The 18077-nt window shown below is 43.0% G+C and overlaps 1 protein-coding gene across 3 annotated transcripts; it reads right to left on the reverse strand.

Moving 5' to 3' along the window:
- Positions 1-243: 243 nt before the first annotated feature.
- trip10a (thyroid hormone receptor interactor 10a) lies at positions 244-17601 on the reverse strand. Of its 3 annotated transcripts, none has more exons than XM_080043785.1 (15): positions 17351-17601; positions 11650-11765; positions 10986-11042; positions 9975-10122; positions 8831-8893; positions 8337-8441; positions 8095-8223; positions 7552-7698; positions 7223-7411; positions 3602-3625; positions 2876-2985; positions 2497-2629; positions 1915-2003; positions 1691-1824; positions 244-1517 (listed from the first exon to the last, which is right to left on the reverse strand). In XM_080043785.1, exons 1-15 carry the CDS (start codon positions 17372-17374, stop codon positions 1366-1368), a joined length of 1620 nt encoding a protein of 539 aa, XP_079899911.1. In that variant the 5' UTR covers positions 17375-17601; the 3' UTR covers positions 244-1365. The 3 variants fall into 3 exon arrangements, with proteins under 3 accessions (XP_079899911.1, XP_079899910.1, XP_079899912.1); XM_080043784.1 differs by lacking the exon at positions 3602-3625 and adding an exon at positions 4438-4605; XM_080043786.1 differs by lacking the exon at positions 3602-3625.
- Between the last annotated feature and the right edge of the window lie 476 nt (positions 17602-18077).

The following is an 18077-nucleotide window of genomic DNA, read 5'->3' on the forward strand; positions in this document are numbered from 1 at the left end:
GAAAAAAACATGCAAAATGGTATGTACACAAAATGCTTTTAACCAGAAAGGCACCGAAGACACAGGAGTAGCTGCTGCTTCTCGCTGGCTCCATGACAACATAAAAAAACAGGACGCGGTGTGAAATGAATAGAAAAAAAACCGCTATTAGCAATGTTATTAAGAGACTCTTAGTTTTTTCTTGCACAAGTAAAAAAAAAACTTTATTTGAATGGTTAAAAGGCTAATAAGACAATAGTGGTGTTGTGATAGCTAAAATATATATTATTTATTACATAAATACAATAGTCTTAATGAAGCACATTTTGTGTGTGCTTCATTTACTCCCTTTTGTGGCTACAGACTGACCACTATGTGTGCAAGGGGGCAAAGAGCGAGAACATCCTTAATACAAAGAACTTCTGTCAAACATGAAAATTATATTTATAGAACATACACATTTGTAATAAATTATTCTTAGTACAATTCTCAGGTTGTAACTATTAGAAAACAACAGCTTTTATCCTTGTTACTGCTAAAGTTTGAAAATAATGTTAAATGATGGTATGGCTGTGATTGTCAGAACATGTAAGTGTTGGTACGCTTCTGTTCGTGTGATTTTCCAGGACGGGAGAGCTGCCTACACCTCTGGTCTCACAAATGGCAAAAAAAAACAAAAGCGAAGCATTTTTCCCCAAACTTCACCTCCTCCCCCCTGGGGGACACTCAAGTCCAACCATGAGCAAAGTGACGGTGCCATAAATCATCGCAATTGCTAGTAAAGCTAGAAAGTGGCACGCTGGAGACAAATAGGAACCTGCAGGTCATATATTCTGGGTTCTGCTGTGGAGTGGGCTGCAATGGGTCAGTTTTTAACTGAAAAAGGGTTAAACGGTGAGGTAACTTCATCCTTAGTATCACTGGTATTAACACTCTGTGTAGAGATGAAAGCAGCACTCATCTTCCTCCTCCTGTTCCTCTTCTTCCTCACAGTCAGGAGGTAATGCCTTGATAGGCTGTGGAACGAGGCCAGCACTCGTACCGTTGATGGTGCATTAGATCCATGCGACATTTTTTAACCAAAACCAAAAAATTATTGTGACATGATATCAAAAAGTGAAATGACCTTGTGGTTCAGGTGGCACAGGTAACTGGGATTACAACAATGTAATGTAAGCCACGCGGAGCATACTGTGTTAGCCCCATTCCTCTGCCCATCTGGGGCACCTCTCAAGAAATCAAAGCAGTTTATTTGGACCCCCTTCTGGATGCTCCAGTGGTCCCGCCCACAGTGCTGTGGCTTCTTTATGATTGGTCCCATTGGAAGAACTGCTAACAGTTTGGTGAAGGGATCATTTCCTCCTCTCTTGTTCCTCGTGTGTCCCGTCATTTGTTTAGGTTGAGGGTGACATAAGACGTAGGTATGTAGCCTTCATCGCCATTGTTCCTACGGACACGGGTCCAGCCGTCCCCCTTGTCCTCCTCTACCACAGCCAGCACCTCACCCTCCTGCATAGAGATAGTCCCTTCACTGGCACCTGAAAGACAGACACAAGCCTCATTGAGCCAGACCAAAGCAAAAGAAACTGACTCAGGATTTTCTGTCGCTAAGTGGTTTTGACCTTGCTCCTTATGCACGTTCCAGAATTGATTTTTCCTATGCATATCCTTATCATCCAAATGTGCTCTTCAAACACGGGGAGTGACATACCGGGGAAGTTGTACATGGCTGTGCATGTTCCTATAGGAGCAGTGAGTTCCTCGTCCTCAAAGTCATCGTCAAACTCGGCGTAGATGGCCTGGGAGGGATCCGGTGTGCTTTCATCGGAGTGAGCTCCGTCAGGGCTGGAAAAGGTAAACATAGGTCTCATGTGTGGAGTGGACGACACATCACTGGGCCTAACACACTGTTTACTAGTAGAATGTTGGTGTTACCCGTGTATATCATGAGCACCGTTGTTGTTGAATGTGTGAGTTTTATAGCGAAATGTCTCTCCTCGACCTCCCGCCTCCGCCAGCCAAGTCTACGCAACAGAGCCAAAGTGAAGAGGAGAGGGGAAAAAAAGAAAATATCTTAAATACAGTTTTTATTGTGAGATGATTCATAAAACAGACAGATATATCCAGTTGTGTTCTTTGTTTTTTTTATTGCCCAATAACACAAACAATGCCTTGGTGGGCTTCACTTGGCCACAGCAGCAGTGGTTCCAAAAAAACAGCACATAACACAATCAAGTATTACCATCAAATATGTCGGGTCAGTACTCCCTGATCACCAAATGCTGTTGAGTTAAAGAGGCCCCTGTGATATATAATATGCTAAACTGAACAACAAGGAATCGTGTTACTACCTGCTAATTGAACAACTGAAAGCCTTATTACTTCATAATAGGTTTGAATAAAATGCTTGGGAGGCTTGTGCGACCTCTTAATATGTTAGAATGAACACCTGGGAGCCTCGTAAAATGGTAAACGATGACCTCATAATATGAATCAACATCAGGGGATAGGGATTACCTCATACTTGTTGAGCTCTCCTCGCAGCCGCTCTATATTCTGAGACGTCTGACTGATTTGGGATGCCAGACTAGCAGGGTCCCCCATTTGAGGATTTTTCTCGTAAACATCTTTCATCTTCCCCAGGGCCTCGCTGAAGGGTAGGAGAGAGGGGGAGAGGGAGAGGGAGAGCGAGTTGGAAAGTGACTTTCAGTCGAAATGAGTTTTTCTGCAGAGCTCAGGGCTGATAGAAAATAATTCAGACGCTCACAAAGACACCACGGAGTTTGAAAACACTGACGTGCGCCGAATGAATATTACATACACACACCCACTAGTCTTCTAACACAGATGGGTGTGAATACGCAGAAGGACACCCACAAACTGACATAGTACATACCTCTGATCTACTTCCTTTTGCAGCTCTTTGCATATCTCATCTAGTTTCTGTTGTAACCTCTTCCTGCGCTGCTCTGGAGGAAGATGGCCAAAGTCCTCTGTCACCGTAGCCTAAAAGGAGTTCACAGGAAAAGGGTGTGTTAACGCTCTCAACTCATTGTCACACTTAGGTCACAACCACACACAGTAACCATGGTTTGAGTTCAGCTCAAAAGGACAATGTTTAACTGACAGAACATTAGTTTCACATCTCCTGGTTACACATTTTTTCGCCCTCCAAATCGTTGTAAAAGCCAGCTCATGTACATCAGTGAGCTGAACCCAACACAAACACCCACAGACCAACAATTACTAAATTACTTTAAAATTGTACCAAAGGCTCAACACGAAAAGACATGGATGTGACCCAAGAAAGTGAGGAGAATTGCTAAATCGAAAAAAAATTGGGTTATGATTTGTTCAGTTGTATCCTTGTCCTTCCTTACTCCACCACCAGGGGGCCACCTCTTCAATACTAGCTCAGAAATATTTTTGCCTGGTAATAACATGATGCTGGATGTTCAAATGTTTGCATGTTCAAATGTTTAAACACAGAAACTGTTCCAGCATATTCCTTGTTTAGGGGAGATAATCATAATGGAGATGAGCTGTTGTAATGGAGAGGTGGCCATGTTTTATTTGTCACACACAACTGAGACCCCCACACCAGCTTGGTTGGCCATATTACCGGTATCCTCTCGGGGGTAAACTTCTGAAGGGAAAGAGAAACAACACGTGTATAGATACATCAAAAAAATCTCATAAAAGGACCCATTTTGAGAAGTGAGATCTATTTGTTTTTTACTATAATATAATGTGCTTTAATTTTATTTACATAAATTGAAAATAATGTGATGTGCTTTTATCTGATGTAAATGTATTTGTATTTTTATGTTTTCACAATCAACAACAGTCGAAGGGACTGCCAATGAAAACTAGCTTTTAAGCTAACGTGGGTGCATGTACATTCTTTTGTCTGTTCCTTTCTAATAAATGTAAGATGTTATAATAATAATAATATTCCACGTGTGTTAATTGTATTATTGCTTTTAAAGGAGCCATTGTTACATCTGGCCAGGGACTGCAGATGGAAACTAGCCTTCTGGCTAAATCTGGTATATTTACAGAAATGTTTATTAATATGCACCGTCCCTGTCAAATAAGAAATAAAAAATTAAATAAAATGTTTCAGTCTTTTCTTGCAGAGGCACACACACACACACACACACACACACACACACACACACACACACACACACACACACACACACACACACACACACACACACACACACACACACACACACACACACACACACACACACACACACACACACACACACACACACACACACACACACACACACACACACACACACACACACACACACACACACACACACACACACACACACACACACACACACACACACACACACACACACACACACACGATGAGGTGCAGGCCCTGATTAGAGGAGGTCTCCCAGAAACCCAAACCTTTTCCATGTTTTTGCGACTCACCGATCTCCTTAGTGTCCGGAAGGAGGAGATTCTGGGTTTGACTGTCTTATTGATCTCCTTCAAACAGTACGACAAGGGGTCCCGGCCGAACTTGGGGGAGGCGGGTCCGTTAGCGTTAGGCGAGGGGACAGGGGGGGTGGAGAAAGGGGGCAGTGTGGCAGGAGAGAGCTGGGGGTGAGACCAAAGAACCAGCAACCGAGCATGAGGTATGCAGGCAGGAGGTGGTGTACAGAACGGGAGGGGGAGAAAGGGGGATGGATGGACGGAGAGAGAAAAAAAAGAGAGGGAAGACAAAAAACAACAAAGTGAAAGGGGAAATAAAAAGACACCGTCAACACCTTAAAAGCACACCACAAAAGCCAGGAAGACAACACTGGAGAAAACCCAGCACAAAAAAAGCACAAAAACATTGCACAACACAGACAGTAATAATATATATATACGAAAACAAAACCCAAATGCAGTGGGCAACCAATGAGTGCCACAGCAGCCCAGCACCTGCAGTCACAGCAGACAGGCCAGGTTGAAGGGTAGAGTAGGCAACTGAGCTGGGGCAGGTCAATGAGACTAAACCAAATTTGAATGAGGTAAATTACTTTTTCTTTTCATTAAGTTAATAAAATGTAATCCTGCATAACGATAGAGATATGGTGACACTGCTACGACAAAACGTTACAAATAACTCAATAGGGCATCGCATCACACCCAAAATGATTTAAACTACTTACTTGGAAAATTATGAGTAAGGTATGTTTATTTACTGAAAACATTAACTGTATTGAAGAGCTACTGTTTTAACCAGCCACAAGCCATATCACAGTTCAGCATGCACATAAATAGTTCAGAGCAACTGATCATTATAACAGTTCACTGCATTCATCTGGATACTGCCTGGATTACTCCCAAAATGGCATTGAAATACAGATTGCTTATGATTTTCTTTTTTTTTTCATTTTTAGAAAAGTTCTCAGAGTTAACAAAGCTGTCTAGTTTGGTCGCAGCATCCCTGTGTATCTACATAAAACTAATAAAGCCAATGCTATGTTTAAAAAAACTTCCTTAAGCCAAATCAAGCAACTCATTTGGCTAACTTGGCTGTGGCCTGTGCTATCCTTTATGGACAAAATATAAATTCCTATACCAGAGCAGTTGTTATAAATAGCCTGCTTTATTACCAGTTACCACAGTGTCAGTTGTGCACATATAGATTTTTGCAGGCTTGATGAATGCCCTGCATGAACTGTTGGAAAGAGGTTAACCGGAAAACATGCCTGGAGTCAACTACATAGAATATCTTAGTGTCAGCTGTATGTCTATTTGTAAAGGCGGGGGGTGGGATCTATTAGCTAAATTACACAGGAGGCTGATGTCTTCTACTCTTTGATAGTGGACATCTAAAACAGCCTTACAACGAGGTCCCTTGAGTAAACAGCGAGAGCTGCCTGTACAGCGCTATTATTACATAAGCATTTACTGGGTATAGGTGCTACTTTCCTCAAGAGTTATGGGAATCTAAGTACAGGAGAGCAGTTGAGAATGGGAATGTTTAAGGGCCGGATATAAACCAAAAAGCTCACTCAAGCCAGCATAGTCAGCCTCCCTATTCATCCTGCTACAGGGCCTAATTGGGAGAGCATGACTGATGACACAGAGCAGTGCGCCACACACATACACAGAGCAGTGCGCCACACACATACACACACACATACACAGAGCACTGCGCCACACACATACACAGAGCAGGAAGCGTGCACGGCAGAGCACAACCAGCAACACATGCAGAGAGAGGACAGGCACTCAACAGGCAAACACTGCAGGGGAAGAGAGTAGGGAGCATTTAGTGCCGGGGGGAGGAGAAGGGGGGGGGGGGGCTGTTTGCTGGTTAGTGGTGAGCTACTCATATCACCAGTTCATTTTTGGACCTCAGCATGAGTGCTCCTTAGAGATAAGATCCATGATTTACAATGTGGCGCAGTCCTCTTGACAGAAGCGTCAATGTTAACATGTACAGCCATGGATCTGAGGTTGGACCTGATCCAATTATTTTCTGACCGGACAAACCTGAAGTCACCCCGATTGTTTGTACAAAGATTGTATTGTGATGAGAGACATAATGCGAGGTTCTGGGCAGTATAATGGAGGCAGTGTGTGTGTGGATGCCTGTAGAGGAAAATTCAATGTTGTTTGGGCTCCGTGCTGATGAAAGCACAAGCGCAGCAGAATGCTGGCTGCCAGTTGACCTATTGGAAACCGCACTGCATAGAGAGAGAGGGTGTGTGTGGGTGTGTGTGGGTGAGGGGGGAGAAGGTTTATTCACTCACAGCCAGGGACAGAGTCATGCAAAGGACCTGTTCTAGAAGTGTTGGATCGGGTGTGAGTTCATAGATCATTTAATGAAAGAGATTCATGCATTGTTATACTGTGTGTGTGTGTGTGTGTGTGTGTGTGTGTGTGTGTGTGTGTGTGTGTGTGTGTGTGTGTGTGTGTGTGTGTGTGTGTGTGTGTGTGTGTGTGTGTGTGTGTGTGTGTGTGTGTGTGTGTGTGTGTGTGTGTGTGTGTGTGTGTGTGTTCCTGTGTGTGTGTGGTCACAAACACAGGTCCATCATGAGTGCTCTCTATAGAAGGGGATTTACTGCCTCAGATCATTGATGGAGGGGGGGGGGGGGGGGTTGCTCGAGCTCTCGTTGTTCAATGTCCACAATACAAAAAAAATCATCTTTGAGAGTGAAGTGACGTCATGAGGCAAGATTAGCCTTATGCCACCTGCTACAGTGGAATGTCCTACCTTACTCTTTTTGCTGAAAAGCCAAAAGTTTTTGCTCTTGTTCTTTCCCAGAAGCTCCAGGGGGCCTTTAGGCGTGCCCAGGCTACTTTCAGATGAGGCTCGGTTGATGCCCTGACTGTAGTCCTCAAACTCCACATCACCAGGACGCTCAAAGCCAGACTTGTTCTGCTCTATTACCACCATGGAGTCCTAAATTTAGAAACAATTGTGGATAAGAGCAAATAAGAGTTGTTTTTAAACAGATGGACAATTAAAACAAGTGGGCTGCATTATATAAAAGACACGCTGCACATTAAAATCCATTCAGCACTTCTTTGAGACCAACTCACATTTCTCTCATTAACGTTAGTGCCTGCTTTAGTAATGCCTTCCAGGCACTTGCCAATGATAGGCATCACGTGCTTCTCTGTGTCTGAGAACAAGAAGTAGCCTTGCGCCAACTTCTGTACTCGCCTCTCGTCCAGATCCTGCATTTTCTAGTGAAAAAAAAAACACAACAGCTGCTCAGAGACTGCAATGTTTAGGGCTGAGACAATGAATAATGAATAGCCATAAACAATATGCATTGCTCAATATCAACAAAACTTGCTCTTGTGGAACAATGTTGAATAGTGAAAATCTGAATTTTGTCTTTACATGGGAAGTTTCCGTGGTGCTTGTATGATGTATGATGAAGAGTACTTAATATAATCCAAGTTCAATCTCAAAATCTTAGTAAAATGCTTATTTAATATTGCAAGAAACCATAAAAATATTTTATCAAGTTACTCGTTCCAAAAAAATTCAGATTAACAATATGTTGGCAAATGAATACCAGTTATCACTTTACTATATGCTAACAGCTCAAATAAACATTGCCACATTTCACTTACATTGAAAATGACTGGCATGTCGCCAAAATAGAACTGGTTCTGCTCCTTGTTGAACTTCTGGAGCTGAGCAGCGTAGTCGTTCTTGCACTCCTCCGCTACATGTGCTCTCATGTGAGCCTGCTGTTTGGCCTGGAACCACACATCCGTCACACCAAGGTTAACCAAGTGCATCTGATTCTACTTCTGATTATGGGAATAGTCTTTTAAAAATGTAAAAAAAAAAAAAAAAATCCACCACTCACTTTTTCAACATCTGCCTTTGTGGCATTGATGTCTTGATCCGTCCTTTCTGCGTACAGCGCTGAGCGCTCCGCTTCCCTCCACTCCCTCTCGAAACGCTTTTTACTCTGGTGTGCAGGTAGGAAAAGCAGAAAGGCCAAGTTGAGTTCACTCGGCTAAGTGAGGCCTTTGCCTGAATGAAATATGAGGAGGATCTACTATTTTTTTGCAGCAAAGCACTTTTCGGCTGTCAGTCTATAAAGATGGGTAAGTGGAGGTTGTGCACCGTATAACACCTCTCCAATCATAACTAAATAGGTCTTGTGGGAAATGTCCATCTTTTTTGGTGACAGTAAAATACAGCCACCTGACCAACCAATCAATGTGCAGGGTTTTTTCTCTTGCCGAGAGTGAAAACTCTCCCCACCTTTCATAATGAACACTTCGAGAAAAAAGAGACTCTAAAACAATATATCATAATCATCAAACAACAGTCATCACCGCCTTTTAGACTTACACTGTCGAGGTGCTTGTAGGTGCACTCCAGACTCTGCTGGGCCTTCTTGGCCTCCATTAGATACTGCAGACATTCATAAAAATAGACAGAGTGTGAGGAGGGGGGAGGCGGGTCAGATGACAGAGAGAGAGAGAGAGAGAGAGAGAGAGAGACAAGCCATGTGCAGATAAACAATGACCTACAAAAAAGCCACACGACATAAACAGACAAGAAAACAAATACCATAGTGTGTGTGTTTGAGACATCACGTCTGCAGCGAGGGCCTGTACACGGCTCTCACAGTGTTCCGCAATCCACTGTGGGACAGAGCCAAACACATTCCTCATGGAGAAATGGCACAGTGCCCCCGATAAGACCGTGCCTCCCCCTGGAGACACTGAGTAAGGCTTCTTTCCTGCCACAACAGTGAGATCTCCACTCCTTTAAAATCTCCCTCTGTCCTCTTCTACCGCCCTTTACACACACTTCTCGGCAGTGTGTGCTGCGTATGTGTACACTCCAAATCATTTATCATATCCTCAGGCTCCTGTTAAACATGGCGCTGCAGGCACAGACTTGTATTTATACTTTTGGCTAGTTGATCGACACAACTATTTTGATAATTGAGTTGAATTCATTTGCATTGGTGCATTTTTAAAGCACCAATGCAAGCAATGGGATAGTTCTAGGATCATATGACAGAATGTGCTGCTGTTTATCATCTTACATTACCATTCATTTCAAATTGTTGTTTATTTATTAAATATTATAATTCAGATGAATCTATACCAAAAATAATTATTTAGTTGCAGCCCTACTATTCTTGGGGTTTTCATTATGTCATCCATACCAAATAAAGGTAAGAGCTTACAGGGGGATCAAGTAAACAATTCAAAGTAAAACAAAAATGGCCCAAAACCCCATTACAGCTTAGCTGAAAATCTACTAAAGATGAAGGTGAATTAGGCGCTAGACCAACCGTGCTGTGGAAAAAGTTCCCTTTTAGGGAGCCTGAGCACAGTGTGCTTAAAGCAACATTTCTGGTCTCAACCACACCGTTTTAACCTGTAAAAACCTGCCAAATTCTCTTCATTTGACACGCTGGCGGGCTGCAGAGATGGCCCCTAGAGCAGCCAGACACAGTGCAGGCCCGGTTACCGCTCACCGTCTTGCGCTCCTGCTTGAGCTCTTGCAGGTACTTGGTTAGATCGATGCAAATGTTCATCATCATGTTCTCAGCGATTAGCTCCCTCTGCCCCGCGTAGTCGTTCATCTCATTCAGGATGTCCAAAAACGACTGGTAGCTGGACAGCCTGCCATTACAGAGGAGGAGGAGAGGGGGAGAAGAGGAAAGGGTGGAGGGACAAGAACACAGTGCGATGGTGACAGCTGATAAGATGATAGATACACAAGTCAGCAGTCAAGTCACCCCGCTCATAATAAGAGTCTCATGGCTTTCCTTGTTCCTGCTTCCTTCTAGGGCATTTAAATGGCGCCAACAGCACTCACACACACACAACAGCATGAATGACTTATTTGCTGTCAATGTTAGGGAACATTGTTTTGCTGCTGAATTTTATTGCTTAAAGAGATCCTATTATACTACTTTTCTGGTCTTCGTTTCTTGTTAAAAACTGCTATAGAGCAACCTGACACGAATCACATCACAAAAAACGATGTAGATTTTCGGGACACTCCTCTTACCCTAGCGAGCACAGCAGTCTCTCTCTACACACTGCTTTGAGCTTCTCCGCCCCCCCCCCCTGCTGCGAACCCCACTCCGTTGTGATTGGTTACCTTCCTTCCAGCAGCTGGAAATTTTCAGGAAGGTGGGGGCATGCAGCCGGAGCTTGCCTGAGCGGCAGCATTATCATACATGGAAACATGACAGAAACGACCCGAGCGTGACAGAAACTATCCAGAAATTTGAACGAGTTCGGCTCGACCGGCTGCCATAGTGTTTAGTGCTCTGCATAGCCACCCCAGACGGTCAGCAGGGAATATGTCGAAATGCATGTACGTAATTATTTGATACTCTAGTATGGTTAAACATGACTATAAATCATTATAACAACGTTTATAGGTCATAAACGTCGAAAAGTATCATAGGCCCTCTTTAAATAAAATGTTAATATTAAACCACTTCAAAAAAGAAAAGAAAAACGCCATGACTCACCTGCACTCTGGTTCATCTTTAGTGCTTCGTTTTAGATTATATTTCTTTGACAGGTTCCTGTGGACAGTGAAAGTGCATCAAACAATATTTTACACATAGGCCTATAGAAAATGATCAAAGGGGACAAGATGGCTGACAGTTAAAGAAAGCTCACTTCACTAGACCATTCTCATGCAAACGCTGGCTGTTTTTATACAATGGGATTTTTTATTTTTTTTAAACTACAACTGTCCTCTATGAATCTATTAAAATAGCTGTTCTTCTTTCTTTCACTGTGCCTCTGACCACATCCTGTCTGTCATGTGCCAGTCTGCTCCCACTTCCTCTCTCTCTCCTTCTTTCTCTCTCCCTCTCTCTCTCTCTCTCCAGCAAAGCTCTGCACGGCTGCACCAGATGTGGCCTCAGCAGACCGGGAGACAACTGGGAGAGAGAGAGAGAGCCAGCACGCTCCGTGGTTGGAGAATGAGGCCAGTGTTTTGGAGACAAGTTACATTCTGTCCCAAAGTGGTCATAAGACCCCACAAACATTTCATTAACAGCCCTTTTAATGTGCAACCAATGCAAACACACACACACACACACACACAGACACAAGCTGCTTTGGGCAACACAGATTGGGGGTGTACAGCGCAGGAGAAAGGCGACAAGAAGAGCGAGAGCCTACCTCAGTTGTTTGGCATAGTTCTGCTCGATCTCTGTCCTCTCCTTCACAAATTTCACATACTTCTCCACCAGCTCCAGGCCTGACTGCGTGTGCTTCTCTATGATGTCATATTGGTCCTGGAGAGAGAGAAAAAAGGAGCACGAGAGAGAGACAAATAAGGAAAAGCCTTCAAGCCAACACTCGGCAGGATACGGAACATGTGTTAACTTCTGGGGTAATAACCGGGGGATGTTTGTCTGGGCTGAGTTGGAGGAGGTCATCTAAATAATCCTGAATTGTGGAGTCATAAAATGCAACACACTGACGTCTCCCACACATGTCGGATTCCATGAATGGTCTCCACGTGCGCACACAAAAATCTTGGCCATGCTCTCTGAACTTCCGGCTAGCGTTAAATCACCAGGGGCACCAATGCATGTTGTCAAGAGACAGTGCAGTCAAAAGGACACAGGGTCAATATGAGGGTCACAGGAAAGGTGGGACTATCCTCAAAGTCTCCCGATTCATATCCTGGCTCACTGCATGGAGAGAAATGTTTGGTCAAAGTTAACTTGACAGCTATGTGACGTTTAATCCATGTGTAGTTTCAAATTCATAGAACTATGCCACACAGTGAAACTAAATCTGATGACTTTTTATATTGTACAGTGTGTGTGTGTGTGTGTGTGTGTGTGTGTGTGTGTGTGTGTGTGTGTGTGTGTGTGTGTGTGTGTGTGTGTGTGTGTGTGTGTGTGTGTGTGTGTGTGTGTGAAGGAGTTATGTTCTGATTCTCTTCCCTCTTTTGTTCCGTATTTTTTGGTGGAGCACATTTATGACACCTTCAAGCTCAGACATGCCTGTGTTCAAAAAGGAGTGAGAGACGATATCTGAGCCGATCGTCTCTCACTCGCTCCACACTCAAGATAATTCCCCCGAGCTTTTTCTTTTGTTTCTCTGTCTTAATTACTGAGGAGGGGGGAACTGATGAAAAGGGATTCCTGACAAGCTGGGCCATGTTCTCTTGTACCCTTCCTGCCCCTCTGGTAAAAAAAAAAGAGAGAGAGACAAAAGCCAAATGAATGAGACGGTGTTCGGCTAATCACAGACAAGAAAACACTATCCCACCAACAGGCAGTTTCAGGAGTTTTTGTTTAGCATCATTAATTACAGAACAGCAGCAACGGTCAACTAGTCAATACAGACAAACTAAGGATTTTAGAAATGTGGTGGTGTAAACAAAGGATTTTTCTTCTTAGAGGTGGAAAATAATTATCCTGTATTTGACGTGCGAGGATAAAAACTAACCCAACGGGAGAAAGTTCCAATGTATTCAGTTCTAAATTATTTAAACGTTAGCATGCATGGTTGTCTGCATCCAGTACGACTTAAGCACAGCACAGAACAGAAGAGTAATGCTGAAAATATCTATACTGCTGTCCATGAAAATACACAAAATCTAGGATACGATGCATAATGGTTAAAAGGTTCATGTGCTGTTGTCACTAAAGGGGGCGGCAGGAATCAAAAAAACTAATGAAATGCAACTGAACTGGTGAGGACCAAGTCATACAGACTGACTAACTAACAGCATAAGAAGAATAAAGATGCACAGCCAGTAACAAACAGTACCTGCTAGTCAAGGATAGCTAGACATAGGAGCTTTGATACAAACCCTGTGTTAGATGAGGGATATTAAAGAGGGAAGTTTAGAAGCATTGAAATAGTGCCCAAGGCTAAACAGCTCGACTGGAGAAGGGAGGTATACTGTAATACGCCATGTGGTAGTGAACAGCCATCGACTTGAGGCCACGTTCCCTCTCAGTTTACCCCCGCAGTTATAAACATTCATGGTCAAACATTGCCTCAAGGTCACTGGGAGGGCTGAAACATCTGGATGTGTGGTCTTTATAATGCATCATATTATGTAAAAGGCGATGATGGCAGAAATAGAAAGATGTCCTACACTGGTCTATTGATAACAGGCGTTTTGCATTGAAATGTTGATTATTTGCATATTCAATTTCTGGACTGCAGTGGTTTTGACAGCTTTTGCAAAACTTCAATTAAAGCTACAGTGTGTAACTTTTTCATATAAGTGAACATCGGTTATATTCAAGCCAATGCAAAAATTTGTTTACACAAAGTTTATTAAAGCCTATCAGCTCTACATAACTCTCTCTGTATTTCTCAGTATGGCAGCATTTACAAACTGGTGTGACCCCCTGATACTGGCAAAGGAGCTCATAAAAATCCCAAGAAATGTTTCAGTTGTGGATTCTACTGCTAAGAAAGAAACCTGGACGTACGTCAGAAAGTAGAAAAATCCACGCCGATCACTGAAGGCTTACCTCAACATGAGCCGACAGTGTTGTTGTCATTACTCACAGTTCCTCATGGGGGCAGCGGAAGTTACACACTATAGCTTTAATGGTGTCAAAACCATTCTCAGGTAAGGTGTTATAGACAGTTAAACACATCTGCATTAGATGAACTGCCTCGCATCGCAGCCTTTATCAGGCATACCTGATTACGACGCCATGTTGAATCATCATAGCTGTGATGAATGGATCTTCCTGGGAGTGTCTATGTCCTGAAGCCTCTCTCTAGAACTGTAATAGCCATATCTATCATGGCATGATATAACTCTAACGTTGTTTCATGCTGTCAGGAATATGGAGTCACAGTGTGGAGCTGAAAAACAGTTTTTCGCCTCTCGTTGAAGTCTACAGTATTCACTCCAGGGAAGAAACATTTTACTGGATTGGTTTCCTATTGCCAAGTAAATATGGCTTTGTCATTTCGCAGGAGTGAAGGGAGAAGAATGGAGTCCACGTACTAGATGGTCCACAATAAAAAGATTTAGTTTAGTGTGTTTGCGATCTTCCATCAAACTACTGGAGTACATTGGTATTCACAAGGATGATTTCAGGCAACAACACGTTACTGTTTTTGTCACATATCAAAACACAAAAAGAATGAGCCTTGGCTGAACTCTTTGTCTCTTATAAATGGCAGACAAAGTAACATCTGCATAATAATAATCTCTGTGAATTAACTGTGACTGCTTGGTTGGAAACAAAAGCAAAGAAGCCAACCTCATTAAAACCACCTTCAAAAAAAAATCGATCAAAATATGTTGCGAAGACATAACCATCTCTAATTAAACACCATTGACTGTCAGACAACTGCATTTTATAATCAACCAAAACACACAAGCCAAATGGTCGTATAGGTCCCCCGTAGACTGAGTTTGCACAGAAATGATTTTCAGGAATCATAGATGGTCTGCGTATGAAATGGCTCCAGCATAACTTTCAAATGGTCATGGTTTGACTGAACGACAAATGTTGTGTTTGTGCTTAAACTCTGACTTGCATCCTGGCTTTATAATCTCTCCAGCTCAACTCATGACTGAAATACATTTTGAGTACCACCTACCTTTTACTTTATTGTATTGTCATATTTAGGAACATTTAGTCCTGTCATTAGCATCTTTCTCCCTTCCATTCCTCTACCCATTTCATAAGCTAATCATTATAATTCTGCTCTGGTGATTATAGTACGTCCAAACAAGGAAAAACCCTAAACTGTTTTTATTGCACAGATTTAGGCTAGGCCGTGCAATAAAATACTGAAGCTAATATGCTTTACAGTCAAGGTCTTTAAAAAGGTCTTAACCAAATCTGTGGAGAATCATACGTGTCCTTTATACTTCAATCGCCAATAGTTCCAGTAACACCAGAGATCATCAAGTGATTGCCACATAACTTCTCAAGGAGTCACCCTGAAAGTCACTGGCCTACCAGGCTTGGGTGGATGTTTCAGCCCTGAGTCACTCTGTCTTCAAATAAAATAAAATAAAATGGTGGGGCCACGCCAGACTAGACCACCAGACCTGCCCCACTGTGGTTCTCAGGATTGGCCTGGTAGCCCTCACTGTCACAGCTAATGCCTAGACACTGATCTCGCACTCCGCAAACTTGTACCTTAAAATAGCTACTGGATTAGCGACAATCAGGGGACAGATGCCACGGAGCTGACTTGGCCCAGGGGATGACTCTTCAGCCAAACATTAACTGAACCAATTATGCCGGCAGGGCTTTGTCTTAACAGACAAATTAACCTACTACACAGATTAATGATATCATTTGTAGGCTATTTCCCATTGACTTACTACAGAATGCTAGCGTATGTGTGGAGAGTCTCCTCCTCTTCCACCAGGGGAAACAACTCCTGCACGCGGAACAGGAAAACCTCTGATTAACTGATTAATACTTGAGTGCGGATGTTTCTCTGACTCAATCAAAGTAGGGCAAAACTAATTAGTCTGTTGCACCACCAGCGCGTAGGATGGAACAGGGAGAGGGGAAGGGGCCTGGGGGAGTTGGGGGGGGGCTCTGAATTGAGGTCACAACCTCCCTATCCTCATCTTTGCAATGCTCCATTTTTACATATTCAGGTTCCCCGAGAATGTGCATGTGTGTGAGTATTTGCATGGGTGGTTTCACAAAGCGCTGGCACATAAACTGTGGCCGTCTTCAAGCTAATATAGTAGCAAACTGGTGGGACTCAACAGGGTTTGTTTAGGTTCTGGATAATGTCACTACTGTTAACATTGCGCCCAGGAATAACTTACGGTTTGTTACCCAGCCAAGTGTAGCACCCTCATTTGATTTGGCCTAGTCAAGGCCCTCAACTTTTAAAACAATTACCAGGTTCCATAACTACAGTGAGTAAAAAAATAAATCATACAACAATATATTTATATAAGCCCTCCACAACTATCTCTTGCCATAGGCCTAGCCACCTGTTTGATTGTTTGTTTGTTTGTTTAACTGATAACACTCAGCCACTCAGGTAAACACATAGGGCACTTAATCAGCGATGAGGCTTGTTGTCAAGGCAAATGACAGCATCTGATTTCATCTCTATGGGAGCAAGGAGTGCAAGACTGTAAACAGTGCAACATCCCACTGGGCACAACACACCTCAACAGAAGCACACGTTAAACGCCTTTGTACTTTGCAGAATACATTGTGTTATTGTGACCCCATTTCCAGCCTGACATCAATTCTCACTGCAAATTCATATTTAACATTGTCAATAATGTGTCCAATAAGTGTCCCAGTCATCCAGGTCACATATATGCTAGGATATCTAGACATACTTGGTAAAGTGTCCAAGTTGTTTACGATTTAATAGGCTACTTCTACTGTATACATGATTAACAGAAGTCCTATGTGATTTCTGTCTGGATCTGGAACTAGTTTGAAAGTAGGCTAACTGTAACTGAACACAGCATAACGTGGCTCTGCAAGAAGAAGAAAAAACCGTTGAAGCAACAGAGTAAAAAAAACAAGACCCATGCAAAAGACATATAGCAAAATAGTGTGCAAACGCGGATCCTAGATAAACCGTAACGGTGCTCTACTTTTCACAAGAGCAACATGTTGGCAGCTCTCCCCACTCTTTGTCTCAACTCCTAAACTGTCCAAAAAACGGTACCGTGTTCATGAATGCACCGTTTCGCAAACACAAGCGGGCTGGCTGGCTGGCTGGCTGGCTGACTGACTGTTAGTGCCAGCAGCGTTTCACCGCCTCTGCAGACATTCACTCCTCACTAACTAACTGAGCTGACTTTCTCAACCTATAACACTGTCTATGAACTCCATTTTTTTTAAAAGTGCTATTACTGTCAGAGCGAGCCAGATGACGGACTCACCCAAAGCTCTGTGCCCCAGTCCATGTTCAGCTTGATGGCCAAGCCGTCCCGACTATCCCGAATACAAAGAACTTCTCCAAAGTTATCCCAGCAACTCGGAGGACGGCCCAGCGGATGGAATCCCGAGAGAAATCCAGTCGTAACCACTAAACACTCCGGTGTTGTTGCTTACTTCAACAAATAATAACACACGGCATCATTATTGGCCAATTAACTAGGGCTGGCAGTTGTCAGTCTAGTTTGTCCTAATATTTTTTTTATAGCGAAGGAAAGAGGGATAAACTCGCTTTCATATCCGCGTCACTCCCAAATCCTAAATCTTAAAGGGCCAGCGCACTGAACCGCAAACGCCAAGGCCAGGCCAGGACTGCCTGCTACATTCAGACACTTTTTTCTATCTGTTTAGTAACAAAAAATACTTGTAATTTGCTTAACATGTCTCGCACTTTAACCTTGTTTTTTTGTATCTTATGTCCTTGAGCAAGACACAGAGCTCCTTGTGCAGCCCTTACAGCGCCTCCTAAAATCACTCACATGGATCGATGGAGTTCATGATCGATCAACACGGATGCTGTAACACGCTGACAGATGCTGGCACATTAACCAGTCCACTTTGGGATATCAAAGACAATTTTGATTAAATTAAATTACATTAAAGGCTGCAGAGAAACAATCAAGTTTACCTTACCTCGTAAGAATGATCTATACAGTAGCCTATATTAGAAAT

This window comes from Ammodytes marinus, assembly GCF_949987685.1.
Source record: "Ammodytes marinus genome assembly, chromosome: 16".
Taxonomy (NCBI): Eukaryota; Metazoa; Chordata; class Actinopteri; order Uranoscopiformes; family Ammodytidae; genus Ammodytes; species Ammodytes marinus.

Coding starts and splice junctions, on each gene's coding strand:
- trip10a (XM_080043784.1), bottom strand. CDS start 17,374: ATGGACTGGGGCACAGAGCTTTGG. Junction 2,986..4,437: donor TCCGGACACTAAGGAGATCG/GTGAGTCGCAAA, acceptor AACTCCTTTTAG/GCTACGGTGACAGAGGACTT. Junction 2,004..2,496: donor GAGAGCTCAACAAGTATGAG/GTAATCCCTATC, acceptor TCTGTTGCGTAG/ACTTGGCTGGCGGAGGCGGG.